This window comes from Muscardinus avellanarius (assembly GCF_963383645.1).
Source record: "Muscardinus avellanarius genome assembly, chromosome: 18".
Lineage (NCBI taxonomy): Eukaryota > Metazoa > Chordata > Mammalia > Rodentia > Gliridae > Muscardinus > Muscardinus avellanarius.
In genome coordinates, this window is record NC_137804.1 from 25,263,781 (window position 1) to 25,282,816 (window position 19,036).

Below are 19,036 nucleotides of genomic sequence, written 5' to 3' on the forward strand. Positions count from 1 at the left end.
ACACACACACACACACACACATATATATATATATATGGAGAGAGAGAGAGAGAGAGAGAGAGAGAGATTGAAGAACTGGCTCACATTATGAGGGTTAACCAATCCTAAGATCTGTGGTCAGTAAGCTGGAGGCCTAGGAAGGCCAGTGATATAGTTCCACCCTGATCGCCACTGGCTCAAGACCAGGAAGAGCTGCTTTTACACTTCAAGTCTGAAGCCAGCTATAAAATCAACATCTCAGCTTGAAGGCAGTTAGAGAGGGGAAATCCCCTTTTTTGGGAGAAGGTCAACGTGTTTGTCCTGTCCAGCCACTGAACTGATTAGATGGAGCTCGCTGACAGTGGGAGGAGAACTGCTGTGATCCTCAGTCGGTCAATTTAAGTGTTAGATTCATGAGCCAGGTGTGGTAGCTCAAGCCTGTAATCTTAATTGGGAGACTGAGACATGAGGATAACAGGTTTGAGTCCATTCTCAGCAACTTAGCAAGATTCTCAGCCACCTAGAGAGCCCCTGTTTCAAAAGAAAAAATAAAAAGGGATAGAGGTGTAGTTCAGAAAGAATGCCCTTAGGTTCAATTCCCAGTATCTAAATAAGAAAATAAACAGAAAAAAACACCCCAAATGAACAAATGTTAGATTCGTGTAAATAAAGCATCCTTACTGAAACACCCATAATAATGTCTGAGCAAATACCTGAGCACTTCATGGCCCCAGGTGACTTAACTTTAATCACAAGAGAATAGTGTGGCAAAGGTAGATGGGTAGAGAGCGTGGCTCATTAGGGCAACTGGAAATAGCTTGGTATAGCCACCTGGCAATGAGGGCAAAAGTTTTGAGTGTTTATCAAGTAATAAATGGATTTGTAAGATGTACCTAAGAATTTGAAAACCAAAGATGTCACAGCAGCATTAACATATTCTTTGCTAATCTATATTTTACTATTGGTTACCTACCACAATTCCTGGATCATTATTTTTTAATATTAATGCATAATATACTCATTAGATCTTTTATGAACCTCATAAATATTGCAAACTCAGTCCTCCTATTTATCTTTCCCCCCATTAAGGTTTTAATTGTCTCAACTGCCAATATTTCTCCCATAGGAAGTCACTTAACTTATATAGACGGACGGGTGCTACTAATCTTGAATTTCATAAGTTTTTCTTTTTCCAAATTTTAGCCATGGCCTGAAGATGCTCTGCAACTCGTAGCTGTGAAATTCTTAGAAACACTGGAGCTTACCGAGATCGAACGACGAGAGATAGTTTCAGTCTGTAAACATTTCCATACCTCTATCATGGATCTTTCAGACAGGTTAATAGTAATATATTTTTAAATGGCATTAATGTCTTATATTTTAAAGCATCTCTTCCTGCAAATATCCAAAATTTAAGTATGATTTCTATGTCTTCTAAACCTTTCTGATCATTTAATGAGTTACTTGGTCTAGCTTTAACAAAAGGGGGGCATTTATCATAAAGATCAAGGGGTGTCTCAAAAAGCTTATGAGAAAGAATATAGCTGGATCTCAGAGGTGACGGGGAAAGCGGGAGTTAGAACGCCATGGAGAACCCAGCATGGCTTTTCTGCTTCTCATCACTGCTTCTCTCTGGGAAACTGCTTTCTTCTTTCTCTTTGCAGATTAAACTTCTTTTTAAAATTTTCAGCACAGCTGAGGAAGGTGGCTGCCTCTCCTCTCTTTGCTTTTTAAAGTTTGAGTTACACACAGAGGCTAGCTGGCTATTTCTTAGCTCCCTATTACAAACATATGCCAAAATATGATTAGTCTTCTTTGTGTCCAGTGCCCAACCCTAGTGTAATCAACTGTGGTTAGAATAGCAGGTTTCATAGATCAAACATTGCTGCTGGGGCACTGGGCGGAAGTTCTCAGAGAGAAGGAGCTAGTTGGTGAAGTCTAGATACCTCCAAAGTGTCCGTTCTAACTGGGTTCATCTCTGAAATACTCCGTTCAAAGATGCATAAACCTACGTGCTCATGTATATTGCCTGTCTGGAGTTAAACAGCCAGCACCGTTGGCTCGGTTAACGTGCTATAGTTGACATAGTTGCCATGAAGTCCGTTGTTTCTGTGTAGCTATGTAGTCTCTTGCACTTCTGGCCTTAGGCCACTCAGCCAACATATTTATTTATACTCGTGCTGGCTCTCCCATGAGCAGTCCTCTTTCTAGCTCTACTTGCCTGCCTTACACACTATCTTGGGTCCCTTACGATGTTAGAGCCTTGTTTTCGTATAGTTCTTCTTTTATAGACATCTTCATTGACTTGTGCTTTTCAAATGCATCAATACTATTTGATATTTTTCAAGTAAGAATTTAAGGTATGTGTCGAATTTAAGGTATGTGTAGAATTTTGAAGTCGTATTTAGTTCGGGTGGTCAGGCTTTTCCATAAAACTTTCTTCCTTAATTGTTGCTGTTAATGCTGTGTTGAATTTGCCGCATTGTGAAATCTGTGACCTGCAGCTGGATATGTCACTGCCCCTCTCACAGGTTCTTGCATGAGTTAGGACGACATAACTATGTTACTGCTACTTCTTATCTTGAACTTATTGGCTCATTTCGACAACTTTTGACTAAGAAGCGACAAGCAGTCATGGAAGCAAAACAAAGATATGTAAATGGGCTCGACAAGTTAGCTTTTGCTGAGTCTCAGGTACATTTGATACGCTCTCAAAATGGTAATAATAGCTAAAAATGTAAGAAACAATAATAAGACCCACAATTTCACATGCCAGGCTCTATACGTCACAGGCCTTCCAGTTACTCCTCATAGAAACTCCAAAAGGGTTATTTTATGACCCTGATTTAATAGATGAATAAGTACAGTTATGTTTTAGAGATCTTTTTTTTACATTTTCCAGACCACACAGACTCAAATACATTCTCTTTTATTTTTATTTTTACTTGTTTATTTTTTCAGTACTAGGAATTGAACCCCAGGGCATTCTACCTCTAAGCTACACCCCAGCCCTATTTTTTGTGTGTGTGTGTGTGTGGGTCTGGGGATGGAACCCAGGGACATTCAACCTCCAAGCTACACCCCCTGCCCTATTTTTTTTAAAAATTCTTTATTTTGAAACCGGGTCTCACTGAGTTGCAGAGGGCCTCACTGAGTAGCGGAGGCTGTCTGCGAACTGTGATCCTCTGGTCTCAGCCTCCCAAATGCTGGGATTACAAGCGGGCACCACCAAGCCCAGCTCCCAGCCCTATTTTTTATTCTTTATTTTGGAACAGGATCTCACTAAGTTGCAGAGGGCCTCACTAAGTAGCCGAGTCTGGCCATGAACCAGAGATCCTCCTGTCTCAGCCTCCCAAGTACTTAAATGATCAGTGTGGGCCACCATGCCCAGCTTTAATTGTTTGTTTGTTTATTTATTTATGCATTTATTTTTGCAGTGCTGGGGATGGAACCCAGGGGCATTCTACTTCCACACTACACCCTCAGTCCTATTTTTTTATTCTTTATTTTGAAACAGGCGCTCACTAAGTAGCTGAGGCTCTGTCTCAGCCTCCCAAATACTGGGATTACAAGTGTGTACCACCATGCTTGTCTTCCTTAGTTATTTGTTTGTTTGTTTAATGTGTGTGTGTGGAAATGGGGATTGAAACCACGGGGCATTTTGCCTCTGAACTATGTCTCCAGCCCCTCTATTTTATTTGGAAATGGAACTAAGTTACTGTACACTGACCTTACAACTGCAGTCCTCCTGTCTGAGCCTCTCAATCTATTTTAATTATATTTTTGGTATTTGGGAGAATATAGCAAGTCTGTATTCCCCTTTTATTGTAACTACTGTTAATTATAAGATTTTTTTTTTTTTTGCAGTACTGGGGATGGAACCCAAGGGCATTCTACCTCTGAGCTACACCCCTGCGCTATTTCTTTTAATTCCTTATTTTGAAACAGGGTCTCACTGAGTTGCAAAGGGCCTCACTAAGTAGCTGAGGCTCTGTGAACCTCAATCCTCCTGCCTCAGCCTCCCAAATGCTGGGATTACAAATGTGCGCCACCATGCCCGGCTTCAGATTTGGTTTTTAAAATGAGTCAAATGCTACTAGTATTTATCTGTTTTAGGTCAGTATAAGCAATAGATATTTTATTGGTTCATTTCTGCTGTGTGCCATGTACAGAGTATAATGGAAATACCTGAGCTGTTACCTTCTTTTCTGTCTGTGTTTCTTCCATGGTAACTGCATTCTCTCACTAGCCTGTCAGGTAGTAAAGACAAGAAAATATTTTCTGGAAAAAAATCCCTGGCAAGCCGGATGTGGTGGCACATGTCTACGATCCCAGTACTTGGGTAGCTGAAACAGGAGAATCACAGGTTCAAGGCCAGTGCAGCAAAACCTTGTTTCAAAATAAAAATCAAAAGGACTGGAGATGTAGCCCAGTGGAAGAATATACCTGGTTCAGTTCCCAATATCCTCCCTAACAAACTGGCTACACTCTCATGGTTTTGTTTATTATACAAAGAACTGGAAAAAAAAATCTTAAGCTTTTCTGCCCCGGTATTTTATGATGTATTTAAATCTGTACTCCCTGTGTGTAGCTTCAGTAGCTGTTATAGTAGTGGAAACATACTGACAGACTGTCTGTTTAGGTTGGTGAGATGCAGCTGGAGCTCGTCCAGCTACAGCCCAAACTGGAGGAAGCTAAAGTCGAAAACGCACATATGATGCAGGTAGAGCACCCTGAATGTTCTTACTGCTGCCAAAGGACAGCTGAAATGTGTAAAATTAGCCTCGAGTGATAAGCCCTAAGAGAGCTGGTTATGCATCTGTAGAAAAATGGAATTAAACCCTAACCTCTCACCCTGCACAGAAGTCAACGTGAGATCAAAGACCTGGAAATTAGACTGGAAACTCTGAAATGACTCGTGGAAGGCATAGGGCCAACCCTCCAATATACAGACACGGTAGAAACTTCCTCAGTAAGACTCCCAAGACTCAGGAAATTAAAACAAGAATTAATGAATGGAATAGCACTGAAATAAAAAGTTTCTGTTCAACAAAGGAAACCATCAAGAGTCTAAAGAGAGAGCCTACAGAATGGCTATTGTGAATGGTGCTGCTTTTATAAACACGGTAGAATTCTAATTCTAATATTAAAACTAATATCGAATATACAGAGAATTTCACAAAACAAGAAATACAAATGGCCAATAAATACGTAAAAAAAAGTCCAACATCATTAGCAATCAGGGAGATGCAAATCAAAACCACACTGAGATTGTATCTGTTCCCAATTAGAATGTCAGTCATCACCAAGTCAAACAACAACAAATGCTGGCAAGGATAAGGGTAAATACGAACTAGGAACTCTTCTGCACACTGTGGGTGAGACTGCAAACTAGTGCAGCTGCTACGGGGATCAATGTCGAGATTCCTCAGAAAACTGGGAGTGGGTCCACCATATGATCTGGCTGTACCACTCCTGGGCAACTTTCCAAAGGAACTGAAATCAGAATGTTACAGTGATACGTGCATATCCGTGTTTATATAAGCAGAACCATTCACAATAGCCAAATTATGGCACTGACCTAGATATCCATCGACGGATGAGTAGATTACAAAATTATGGGATATGCACACAATGAAATTCTACTCAGCAATAAAAAACAAAATGATGTCATTAGCAGGAAAATGATGAACCTGAAGAACATCGGGTTAAGTGAGATTAGCCAGTCACAGAAAGTGAAGGATCATATCGTATGTTTTCTCTCATATGCAGAAGCTAGGGCATAACCAGAATATATGGCAGAACTTCAGATAATGGAAGAACTCCAGTGGAGTGATGCAGGGTGTTTAGGAGAGGGTGGTGGTGGGGGGAGAATTAATGAAAGAAATATTTCCACTGATGTTATGTACATATGTGAAGTTACCCGCCAATCTCAGTGCCATATATGGGAAAGGGAGGGAGCTGGGAGGGAGAAGCCCACCAGGTGCTGTGTGCGCGTGTGCCATCACTCTGCACTGTATTGATACGAGACTTCAATGCACCAGTGAGAGTATATATTAGAAGAAAAGAAGTCCTAAGCCGGGCACAGTGGCACATGCCTATAGTCTCAACAGTTTAGTGAGACCCTGTATTAAAACTTAAAAAATAAAGTAAAATAGGGCTGGGGGTATAGCTCAGAGGTAGAAGGCCTCTGGGTTGAATTGAGAAAGAGAGAGAGAGAGCTCATTTGTGTGTGTGTGTGTGTGTGTGTGTGTGTGTGTGTGTGTGTGTAACTGGGGATTGAACCCAAGGGCATTCTACTCCTGAGCTATACTCCCCTATTTTTTAATTTTTTAATTTTGAAACAGTCACTAAGTTGCTGAGAACCTCACTAAGTTGCTGAGGCTGCCCACAAACCTGCGATCCTCCTGTCTCAGCCTCCCAAGTACTGGGATTTACAAGCATGGGCCACCACGCCCAACTAATTTTTAAAAATCAATGCCATCTAGGAAATTCACTTTTTTCTTTTCTTTCCCTTTCTTTCTCCTTCCTTCCTTCCTTCCTTCCTTCCTTCCTTCCTTCCTTTCTTTCTTTCTTTCTTTCTTTCTTTCTTTCTCTTTCTTCCTTTCTTTCTTTCTTTCTTTGTAGTACTGGGGATTGAACAACCCAGAGGCATTCTACCTCTGAGTTATGCCCCAGCCCTATTTTATATTTTCTTTTGAAACGGGGTCTCATTAAATTGTGGAGGGCCTCATATTGCTGAGGCTGGCCTTCAACCTGGGACCCTCCTGTCTCGGCCTCCCAAGTACTGGGATTACAAGCATGTCCCACCACACCGGGCAGAATTTGCGCATTTCTGTTGACTCGGTACCTCGCTTGGTCCCAGTGGGCCCCGTTGGTCGTGGAGGGAGGCGTGCAGCCCATTTCCAATCGGGTCACATATATTTTCATGTCTTCTCACTTTTCCCTGGGCCCTTCTATCCTTCGGAATGATGCTCCGGATTGCCCCGTTTTTAAATATTCTTTTGTCTCCAGGATTGAGAAAGCAATGAAGAATCGTTCTTGTTTTCTTTACCTCTTTTCTTTAGATAATTGAGATCGAGTCTGCGCAAGTGGAAGCAAAAAGAAAGTTTGTGAAATTAGATGAGGAGATTGCCAGTGGGAAGGCAGAAGAAGCACAGGCCCTGAAGAACGAGTGCGAGAGTGACCTGGCAGAGGCCATCCCGGCCCTGGAGGCCGCCCTGTCTGCGCTGGATACCCTCAAGGTGAGCGGCTGGGGTGGCCACCTGCCTGTCGCCAGCAAGTGGAACCGGGCACAGGTCTTGGCTAATTAGATGTGCTTCTAACGGGGTGTGGTGGCGCACGCCTGTAAGCCCAGTACTTGGGAGGCTGAGACAGGAGAATGGCGGGTTCGAGGACAGCCTCAGCAACTTAGTGAGACCCTGTTTCAAAATAAAGAATAAAAAATGGGGCTGGAGGTGTAGCTCAGAGGTAGAATGCCCCTGGGTTGTTCAATCCCCAATACGGAAGAAAAAAATGATTAGGTGTGGTTCTGTTTCAGTGGGTTGGGTTAGATTGCCTTTGTTCAGTCAAACGAAACTTGCTTCTTAACAGTTCTTTGATATATTGTTATATTGTAATTTTGCTTTTCATTTATTATTTATAATTTTCAGTCAGGGTATTCCACTGGGAATGGGGTGGACAGTCTTTTGGAGACCAAAGTGGTTCTGTACACGGACCAGGAGACATGTGCCTGGTATGCGATACCGTATTCTACCAGCTAGAATTCAATTGCAGGGAACAGAGGTGTCTTTGCATGAGCAGAGGATTTTACAGGGAATTTTATAAATGGATTAGAGTATTACTGAAAGAGCTAAAGATACAGATCCCCTGAGCCGCAAGGAATGACTCACATGCCAAACTGCAGACATGTCCTACTAGAGGAGCTGTTCCTCTGGGCAGGAGCGCACAGGGCCTTCTGCAGAGACACTGAGACCACTGTAACGTGCTACAGGAAACAGGCACAGCACACCCTGCCATGCTCCTGTTCAGCGTCTGACTTCCAGTAACGCACAAGTGAGCTCATTTTGGAAGCTAATGCTCATCTACAGCTCTAGTTGCATGGGGAAATGAAGAAACATAGTTGCTGGCTTTCCAGCCTTTGCACTTTGCAAGGAATGTGGAAGGGATATTAGAGTGGGTAATAAAGGAATCTATAGTAAACCACCACAGGATTACCTTTTGAGATATTAAGTTTGGAATTGGACCTACTTTCATTTTGCCAATACAACTAACTTTTCATTCCCCAACATTATTTTTAAAATTATGAATATTTAAAAATAAACTATTCTCGCCGGGTGTGGTGGTGCACACTTGTAATCCCGGCGCTTGGGAGACAGAGACAGGAGGATCGCACGGGTTTGAAGCCAACCGTGACCCTGTTTCCAAATAAAAATACAAAATAGGTCTGGGAGTGTAGCCCGGAGGTAGAAGGGCTTCCAGAAACCTCAGTACTACCACCAAAAATAAAATAAAAAAATAAAAAATAAAAATAAACCATTCTCTAATAAAAGTATAAAAAAAGCTATTCTTTTTTTATGCTCTACTGGGGGGGGGGTGGAACCCAGGGGCATTCTACCTCCAAGCTACACCCCTAAACCTATTTTTAATTAATTAAATAATTTATTTATTTATTTATTTATTTATTGTCAGTACTGGGAATGGATCCCAGGGACATTTTACCTCTGAGCTACACCCCAGCCCTATTTTTTATTCTTTATTTGGAAACAGGGTTTCACAGAGTTGCAAAGGTCCTAAGTAGCTGAGGCTGGCTGAAAACTGTGATCCTCCTGTTTCAGCCTCCCAAATGCTGGGATTACAAGTGTGTGCCACCACGCCCAGCTTTCATTCTTTATTTTGAAACAAGGTCTCACTAAGTTGCAGAGGGCCTCACTAAGTACCTGAGGCTGGCTTCATACCCTTCTCAGCCTCCCAATACTGGGATTACAAATGTGCACCACCATGCCCTGTGCCCCCCAAAAACTCTTCTAAAGATGTGTTATTTTCCTTTTGCTTTAGCCAGCTGATATTACCATTGTGAAATCAATGAAGAATCCTCCATCTGGTGTTAAACTAGTCATGGCTGCTATTTGTGTCATGAAAGATATAAAACCAGAAAAAATTTCAGATCCTTCAGGAACTGGAGGCAAGGTAATAACTGAGCACAAATTTAAACTATATTCATGACTGTACAGGACATATTTGTAGCAAGTAATACAAATTAAATATCAAGAGTACTCAATCCAGGCCAGATGTGGTAGCAAATACTTGTAATCTTAGTACTTGGGAGGCTGAGATAGGAGGATCACGGGTTCATGGCCAGAGTCAGCAACTTAGTGAGGTTCTCCACAACTTAGACTTTTCAAAACAAAAGAATAAAATAGGGCTGGGGTGTATCTCGGAGGTAGAATACCCCTGGGTTCAATCCTCAGTGCCATGAAAGAAAAAGAAGGAAAGAAAGAAAGAGGGAAGGAAGGAAGGAAGGAAGGAAGGAGAAAGAAAGAGAAAGAAAGACAAGGAAATCACAGGTTTGAGGCCAGTTATGGTAATTTAGTGAGATCCTGTTTTGAAATAAGAAATGAAATATAGTGGGTTTAGTTCCTGAGAAATTCAATCCATATTTAAATTCATATCCATATTTAAAATATTTTTTATATTTAATATGTTTTTAGGAAGATAGTCTTAGTTTTCAAGGATATAAAAGTTGTTATTTTAAAAGTATATAAATAGCTTTTCTGTATAATGTATCTTAAACATTAAGGAAAAAATGTTGAATTGAGAACTTTTAATTATACATTTAATAAATGTCCATAAATTTTATTTCTAGATATTAGATTACTGGGGACCTAGCAAAAAACTTCTGGGAGATATGAATTTTTTAAGAGATTTGAGAGAATATGACAAGGATAACATTCCAGTGAGTTGCATTTGATTATTTTTCTCTAAATGTGTCTTTGCCAAGATGTATATGATCTTTAAAATTATGTAACATTTTATTAAACATAAGGGGTTATTTTATAATCTTAATATTATCTTAATATATCAGAGGATATCATATTTATTATGACATAATTTTTCTTTAGCATAAAATCACCCTTTTAGATGATTAGAAATTTATTTAGTAAGTTAACTTTAAAAGAGTTTTGTAGTCAGATGTGGTGGCACACACCTGTAATCTCAGTACTTGGGAAGCTGAGACAGGAGGATCACAGGTTCAAGGCCAACCTCACCAACTTTTATGAGACCCTGTTTCATTATAAAAAATAAAATAGGCAGGGAATGTAGCTTAGAGGTAGAACATCCTGGATTCAATCCACAGTACCAAAAATCCCCAACCAACCAACCAAACAGTTGTCTTGATGTCATCTTATAATAAATAATTCATTAGGAAATCTTAAATATAATTTAATGTGAAGAGTATAATTTTTCCATTCAAATTGTTAATATATTAATACTTATTTATTTCTTTTCTTTGTTTTCCCAAGAGTCTTAACACTTTTGGAAGAACTATCTTACCTCAATATCTATAATAAACTTCCATACTTTCATCAATATTATTTGTTCTTGCTACAATTATGCTTATTTTAAAATTATCTCAAAATATTGCTGGGCGTGGTGGCGCACGCTTGTAATCCCCATGCTTGGGAGGCTGAGACAGGAGGATCGCGCAGGTTCGAAGCCAGCCTCGCTGGCTTAGAAGACCCTGTTTCCAAATAAAAATATAAAATAGGTCTGAAAGTGAAGCCTGGAGGTAGAAGGGTTTTCAGGAACCCCAATACCACCAAAAAAATAAATAAATAAAATGATCTCAAAATATTGATTTTTGTTGTTGTTGTTTTGCGGTATTGGGGATGGATCCCAGGTACATTCTACCTCCAAAATACACCCCCAGCCCTATTGTCTAGTCTTTTTCATTTTTGAAACAGGGTCTCACTGAGGTGTGAAGGGGACTGAATCCAGGACATTCTACCTCTAAGCTACATCCCCAGCCCTATTTTTTTTTTGGTGTGTGTGTGTGTATGTGTGTGTGTATGTGTGTGTGTGTGGTACTGGGGATAGAACCCAGGGACATTCTACCTCTGAGATACACCCCCACCCCTATTTTTATTCTTTATTTTGAAACAGGGTCTCACTGAATTGCAAAGGGCTTCACTAAGTAGCTGAAGTTGTCCGTGAACCACGATTCTCTGGTCTCAGCCTCCTGAACGCTGGGATTACAAGCGTGTGCCACCACGCCCAGCTTTGATTTGGTTTTTAAAGGCAAATTTTTATTCAAATGTTTTTATTATGTGTGATTTTTTATCTTATGATTATGTGATTTAATTTTGAAACTTCAACACGTATCTTTGCGTGTTTAGGTGACTGTTATGCAGAAGATCCGTGGTGAATACTTGACAAACCCCGAGTTTGACCCTCCTAAGGTTGCTAAGGCCTCTTCTGCGGCTGAGGGTCTGTGCAAGTGGATCATGGCTATGGAAGTGTACGACAGAGTTGCAAAGGTATTTTTAAGATTTGCACATTCATTTTCTGTAAACATATTCCCAGAAACTAAAACCTATGCATATATTTACTAAGTTAAGAATTTTCTCAAAGTTCTTCTGGGGAGATTATGCAGCATACTCATGGATATAATTTTTGTACCTAACAAATAAAGAAAATATATCCTGGTTGGAGCTAGTATGGGTAGCTGCAGGAAGAGAGGTGTTAGTGGAACTGTTTAGACTGACCTATAGGCCCCTCAGGCAAAGGGGAATTAGGATTTGATGGGCCGAGAACAGAAATAAAGAAAATCTAAAACATCAAAGGCAAATAAGCAGATGAAAAAGTGGGTTCCGCCTTTTAGATACTCCATGTGAGTGAGATTAGTAGTACCTGGCTTATTTCACTTAACATTCTCCTGGTTCATTTGGTTTTATAAATGGATTTTTTTTTTTTTTTTTTTTTTTTTTTTTGCAGTACTGGGGATTGAACCTAGGGGCATTCTACCTCCAAGCTATACCCCCAGCCCTATTTTTTATTTTTTTGAAACAGGGTCTCCCTAAGTTGCAGAGGGCCTCACTAAGTAGCTGAGGCTGGCCACAAACCTGCAATCCTCCTATCTCAGCCTCCTAACTACTGGGATCACAAACATGTACCACCATGCCTGGCTTCTTTTGGTACTGAAGATTTAACCCAGAGGCATTCTACCTCTGAGATAGGCCCCGGCCCTATTTTATTTTATTTACTTATTAAATAATTAGTTAGTTTTGTGGTACTGAGGATGGAACCCAGGGGCCTTCTACCTCTGGGCTATACCCCCAGACCTAATTTGGAAACAGGGTCTCACTAAGTTGCTGAGAGCCTCACTAAGTAGCTGAGGCTGGCTTCAAACCTGTGTGATCCTCCTGTCTTAGCCTTTCAAGTACTAGGATTACAAGTGTGGGCCACCACGCCCAGCTCCTAATTTGCGTTTTTTTGTTTGTTTGTTTGTTGGTTGGTTTGTTTGTTTGTTTTTATTTTGAAACATGGTCTCCCTGAATTGCTGAGGGCCTTGCTAAGTTGCTGAGGCTGGCCACAAACGTGCAATCCTCCTGTCTCAGCCTCCCAAGCACTGGAATTATAGACAGGCGCCACCACACCTGACTCATGTACTAAGGTTTTAGTAGTTAATAAACTATGAGCTAAGGCTCCAGAGTACATTTGTGTTTTGTCCCTGGGTTAATCCCTGACTGTCTCGTCTCCCCCCCCCCCTCGCCCAGAGTTTTTACTCCCTTAATCTTAAGGGTTCTGCTTTTTATGGGGGTTTCTGTCTCAAACATACACAGTAGCAGGCTGGGCGTGGTGGCACCCAGTGCTTGGGAGGCTGAGACAGGAGGACCCCAGGCTTAAGGCCAGCCTCAGCAACTTAGCGTGATCCTGTTACAAAAATAAAAATAGGATTGGGGGTATGGCTCGCAGGTAGAATCCCCCTGGGTTTAATCCCCATTACCATAAAGAACATCCTCAAAGGCTAGAATAAACGATCAGGCCATAGTAGTTGGGAAAACATTCCTCAAGGAGATACAGTGTGCCTTGTAGAGAGGTAGGGACTTTGTTGGTTTCAGAGAAGTAGACCTGTATAAACATGTTAAAGAAATAAAACTAATTTTATCTGGGACGTCTTTCCATTGAACATCTTGTTTCTCTACACACAATTAGGCTCATGGCAGATCTGCCAGCTCTCAATTTAGCTAATTTCCACATGGCCCAGAGGGTATCTGGATTATTCTGTAACCTGTACAAAAAAAAAGAGAAGTCCTGGTACTCAGGCTCCCTCCTGTCTTCCTACTGCCATTTTTTCCCCTGGTACTGGGGATGGAACCCAGGGACATTCTACCTGCGAGCTACACCCCCGGCCCTATTTTTTATTCTTTATTTCTCACTGAGCTGCAGAGGGCCTAAGTAGCTGAGGCTGGCCGCGAACCGCAGTCCTTCTGTCTCAGCCTCCGGAATGCTGGGATTTGGGGCGTGGCCATTTTTATTCGGATGCAGCTGCCCCATGTTGATGCAGGAGGGTGGAAGGGAGACGACCAGCAGTGTCTCCTCTGAAATCAAAAGCCAAGGGAGCCGCGTGGCCTGGGTCTGGGGAGAGATCGTCGGGGTCTGATACCTAGCTGCCTCTTCCCCCGGCCTCCGCCTTCGTGCCTGACGATGTGCCCCCGGGGTCCAGGCTGCCTTCTTTCTAAGTGGCACAGGCTCTCTTCCATCGCCCTCTCATTTCTTGCATCGGTGGCTTTCCTTTTTTGTATTTTTATTTTCACAGTTCTAATCCTCCAAGGCAGAAGTGGACCTGTGCTGCCTGGGAAGAAGATCATGGAATTGAAATGGAATTTTTTGTTGTTGTTGTTGTTGGGTGGTGCTAGGGGTGGAACCCAGGGGCTTTCTACCTTTGGGCTACACTCCCAGACCTATTTTATATTTTATTTGGAAACAGAGTCTCACTAAGTTGCTGAGAGCCTCACTAAGTAGCTGAGGCTGGCTTCGAACCTGTGCGATCCTCCTGTCTCAGCCTCCCAAGCGCGGGGATTACAAGCGTGCGCCACCACACCCGGCTAAAGGAAATTTAAAAAGCACCAAAACCCTAAACACATTCATGTGTTTTAAACACCTCTTCTTACTTTTGCATGTGTTTCTCAGTTTGCTAATTACTGTGATATTTTTGTTCTTTACATGACACTTCCTTGGTCCTGAATAACTTATAGGTGACACTTTGCTAGCCCAAATGATTCATAGATTTAATAAAATACATAGTTTTTTTAAACTTGGTGTGGAAAACATGATGTAAGATCTAAGGCAAATTTTGTGTAATTAATACTAAGTGCCTTTTAATCCATAATGGCTATAAAGGAATTATAGAATGTAAGCTTGCAGAGTACACATCACACCTGCCTCTACCGCCCCCCACAGGTCGTGGCTCCTAAGAAGGCTCGCTTAGCAGAGGCTCAGAAATCCTTAGCTGAGACCATGGAGCTTTTGAATCAGAAGAGAGCAGAACTGGCAGAAGTGGAACATCATTTGGAAAACTTACAGAAGACATTTCTTGAGAAAACAGAGGAAAAGGTTGCTTTAGAAGATCAAGTGGAACTCTGTGCTAAGAAACTTGAAAGGGCCTCAAAATTAATTGGAGGACTTGGTGGAGAAAAATCAAGGTCAGCTTCCTTCTCATTGTCAGGCTTGAATGTGTGACCTTGTTTAGGTATTTTTTTAAAATAATTATTACTATTTTATAATGCCTGGTCTAGAGTATGGAACATCCTACAAGGCCTTTGAGTCAAAGATAGTGTTTGTAACTTGTTTTCAAATTGTGTGTGTGTGTGTGTGTGTGTGTGTGTGTGTGTGTGTGTGTGTGTGTAAACTGAGGATTGAGCCCAGGGGCATTCTACCTCTGAGCTACACCCCCAGCCCTATTATTTATTTATTTATTTATATCATTTTGCGGTACTGGGGATGGAACCCAGAGGCATTCTACCTCTGACCTACACCCTCTCGGTCTTAATTTTTTTTTTTATTCTTTATTTTGAAACAGGGTCTCACTGAGTTGCAAAGGACCTCACTGAGGCCGAGGCTGGCCATGAACTGAGATCTTCCTGTCTCAGCCTCCCAAATGCTGGGATTATACGCGTGCACCACCACGCTCGGCTTTTTTTTTTTTTTTTTTTTGAAACAGATTCTTGCTGGTTGATGAGAGTCTCACTACTTGCTGAGACTGTCCTCAAACCTGTGATCCTCCTATCTCAGTCCCCCAGGTACTGGGATTACAAGTGTGTGCTACCATGCCCAGCTCAAATTTTATTTTATTTTATTTTATTTTTGCGGATTTGAGGATGGAACCCAGGGGCATTCAACCTCCGAGCTACATCCCCTGTCCTATTTTTTTGTTCTTTAATTTGAAACAGGGTCTCACTGAGTTGGGGAGGGCCTCACTAAGAGCTGAGGCTGTCCACGAATGCTATCCTCCAGTCTCAGCCTCCTGAATGCTGGGATTACAAGCACACGCCACCACACCCGGCTAAATTTTTTTTAAAGCAAATGTTAACAATTTTTTAATCTATGTGGTATGTGGTTGTTGTTTCTAATTTATGCGTAGCAGTATAAAATTATTTAAAGGTGCTCAGTAATGAATTAAAGATGGATATGGTAAACACCAGAGAAACACTAAAATTGGGAATAGATCACCAATAAGCCAAGAGTGGAGAAAAAAATGAGATCATAAAAACATTCAATCAACCAAAATCTGAGTAAATCTGGTTGTTTCCAGTTATTTCCAATTTTATATCTATTTGAAATATTCTATCATAAAATGTTTGAGGTGAGTATTGGATGTAGGGCTCACTTGGTAAAATTCTACTTCAAAGAAGATACAATTGGCTTGATTTAACAAAGCCAGCTAGCTTGATGCAAATCTATGTATTTGGACTAGACAGCGACCTATTCATTTACTGCATTTGTTCAATGAATAGCACAATGAGGTAATATATCTTTAATAATGTTTTATAGCATAAGTTAGATAGCTTTGGAATATACTTATTTTGTTTGTGGTACCAGAGATTGAACCTAGAGGAGTTCTACCTCTGAGCTACACCCATGGCCCTGTTTTACTTTATTTTTATTTTTATTATTTGGTGGTACTGAGGATTGAATTCAGGAGTATTCTACCTCTGAGCTATACTCCCAGCCCGATTTCATTTTTTATTTTGAAATGGGGTCTTCCTAAGTTGCAGGGGGCATGACGAGGTTGCTGAGGCTGACCATGAACCTGAGATCCTCCTGTCTCAGCCTTCCAAGTACTGGGATGACAAGCATGCGCCACCACGCCCGGCCCTATTTTATATTTTAATTTTTATTTGGAAACAGATTCTAACTACGTTGCCAAGGCTGGCCTTGAATTTGTGATCCTCCTTCTTAGCCTTCCAGGCAGGTACTGGGATTACAGACATGTACCAATGTGCCCAGCTTGGAATATACTTTTTCATTGTGAGGGTTTTATTAAATGGAAAAATACTATCCTTAGCAATAGCATGTCAACTTCTGTACAGCTTAAATATCAATTTGTAGTAATTAATTGCAAATATTTCTGTGTTTCACAGTCTAATAATAAGTACTGGAATAAATAACAGAACCACTTGAAAAAATTACTAGGCAAAATGTTGGTGTTTTGTTTTATTTTGCTTATTCTGAAGGGCCAAGTCCAGTAAGCAATACCTAATGTCCTACTTATGAAAGGTAGATTGTCATTCCTATTACACAGATAAATACTGCAGCAGAGTGGGGCTGGACAGGACCCGGCCTCCTCATTAACTAGTGCCCAGCACTCTGTAGCTTTTTGCTAGAATTTGGGTGCCAGCCTTGCCCTTGCCAACGTGCTGTTGTGACCCACTTTGCCTTTGGTTGCTCACACAGATGGTCTCAAGCTGCAGACGACCTTCAGATAACCTATGAAAACTTAACCGGCGACGTCCTGGTATCCGCAGGAGTGATTGCCTATCTCGGCGCTTTTACTTCTGGCTTTCGACAAACCTGTACCAAAGACTGGAGCATGTTGTGCAAGGTGCTAATTTTATACTTAGTAACTTTTAGAATATTCAAAGTATAAAACTTGGGGACTTGCTGGAAGAAAGGATGATAGTTGGGACAAGTGTGGAAGAAGTGACTAAAAATATGGCTCTTTTTTGTTTTTCTGTTTCTTTGATTAGTAAAATACTTCCATCATCCAACTTTTAATTCTGTGTTTTTTTCATGGTCCTTAGAGTTATTATTTAATACCTGATGGTTATTAAATCAATATTGTGAGTTTAAAAATATTTTAATTAACAAGATAGGAGAAAATATCAGATTTTTGCTTATTTCTTACAGGAGAAAAAAATCCCATGTTCAGAAGAGTTTTCATTGAGTAAGACTTTGGGTGATCCAGTAAAAATTAGAGCTTGGAACATTGCTGGCTTACCAACAGATGCCTTCTCCATAGATAATGGAGTGATTGTTAATAACTCTAGGCGTTGGTAAGGAATATAAAGTTTTAATTTTTCTATTATTTTATTTGAAAGTTTCAAGCATACATACAATTTGAAAGAATCTGACACCTCCTAGATTATGCAAAATCTAGGAGGCTAATTGAAAATGCAATTAGCATTTTATTTTACTTGCTACTTAATCACTTATCTATCAGTCCCTCTATCAACCCACCAACTCATCTTCTCTTTGTTGCTTTTGCCTTCTTTTTCTACTCAGATTTCAGTTGATTGAATGTTTTTATTATCTCATTTTTTTCTCCACTCTTGGCTTATTGGTGATCTATTCCCATTTTTAGTGTTTCTCTGGTGTTTACCATATCCATCTTTAATTCATTACTGAGCACCTTTAAATAATTTTATACTGCTATGCATACACAGACTGGAAATGTAGCTCAGTGGTAGAACATTGCCTGGCATGTGCAAGGTCACGAGTTCAATCCTCAACACTGCAAAACCAAAAAAAACCCTCCTATGCATATAATATAATAATCAATAGTGTAATTCTAATATCACCTTCCTATCTATTGCATATTTTACTTTTTTTTTTTTTTTGTGGGTCTGGAGATAGAACCCAGGAGCATTTGACCTCCAAGCCTGCCTGCCATATTTTTTCTTTTTCTTTTCTTTCTTTTTTTTTTTTTTTTTTTTGATGGTACTGAGGATGGAACCCTTTTATCTCCGGGCTATATTCCCAGACCTATTTTTATATTTTTTATTTGGAAACAGGGTCTCTTAAGCCAGAGAGGCTGGCTTCGAACCTGCGAGATCCTCCTGTCTCCGCCTCCCAAGCACAGGGATTACAAGCGTGCACCACCACACCTGGCCTATTTTTTATTATTATTTATTTTGAAACAGGGTGTCACCAAGTTGCAAAGGGCCTCACTAAGTAGCTGAGGCTGTCGGCGAACCGCGATCCTCCTGTCTCAGCCTCCTGAATGCGCCACCACGCCCGGCTTATATTTTACTTTTTCATTGTTAGTATTTTTTCCTGAGAAGTAATGTATCTTATAGAGTAATTAAATAAAAGAGAAAAATCTTTTATATTTACTTTGATTTTTTTCACCCATTTTTGGACCTTTTTATTTCTTGTGTTTCTGTCTCATTTCATATTTCTTTGCCTGAAGAATGATGTTTAATGAATCCTAGGTATAGATCTGCTAGCAAGGAACTCGTTCAACATTTTTAAAAAATGTTATCTTCATTTTGAAAGGTTTTTTTTTTGCTGAATTTAGAATTGTGGGTTGATTGTATTGTTTCCTTAAAATATTGTTCCTGCCAGTAAACAAACAAACAAATAAATAAAATGTCATTTCTTTGCTCATTTCAGAATCTGATGAGAAGTCTACTCTAAGTCTTATTTTTGTTTCTCTTTATATAAAATGTCTTTTCCCCTTCTGGCAGCTTTTCCCCTTCACATACCTGTAATCCCAGAATTTGGGAGGCTGAGACAGGAGGATCACTGGTCAAAGGCCAGCCTCAGCAATGTAGCA

At 40.5% G+C, this 19,036-nt stretch overlaps 1 protein-coding gene across 1 annotated transcript in view; it reads left to right on the plus strand.

The window, feature by feature from the left end:
- Positions 1 to 19,036, plus strand: part of DNAH12 (dynein axonemal heavy chain 12) — a gene marked incomplete at both ends in the record, with an annotated part of 212,727 nt that overhangs the window by 133,332 nt on the left and 60,359 nt on the right. Inside the window, 10 exons of the mRNA XM_080715991.1 lie at positions 1,183 to 1,316; positions 2,511 to 2,673; positions 4,622 to 4,702; positions 7,047 to 7,223; positions 9,037 to 9,168; positions 9,845 to 9,934; positions 11,376 to 11,516; positions 14,443 to 14,684; positions 16,936 to 17,083; positions 17,389 to 17,534. Of these exons, the coding sequence (XP_080572117.1) occupies positions 1,183 to 1,316; positions 2,511 to 2,673; positions 4,622 to 4,702; positions 7,047 to 7,223; positions 9,037 to 9,168; positions 9,845 to 9,934; positions 11,376 to 11,516; positions 14,443 to 14,684; positions 16,936 to 17,083; positions 17,389 to 17,534 (1,454 nt within the window). The remainder of the gene's footprint in view (positions 1 to 1,182; positions 1,317 to 2,510; positions 2,674 to 4,621; positions 4,703 to 7,046; positions 7,224 to 9,036; positions 9,169 to 9,844; positions 9,935 to 11,375; positions 11,517 to 14,442; positions 14,685 to 16,935; positions 17,084 to 17,388; positions 17,535 to 19,036) is intronic.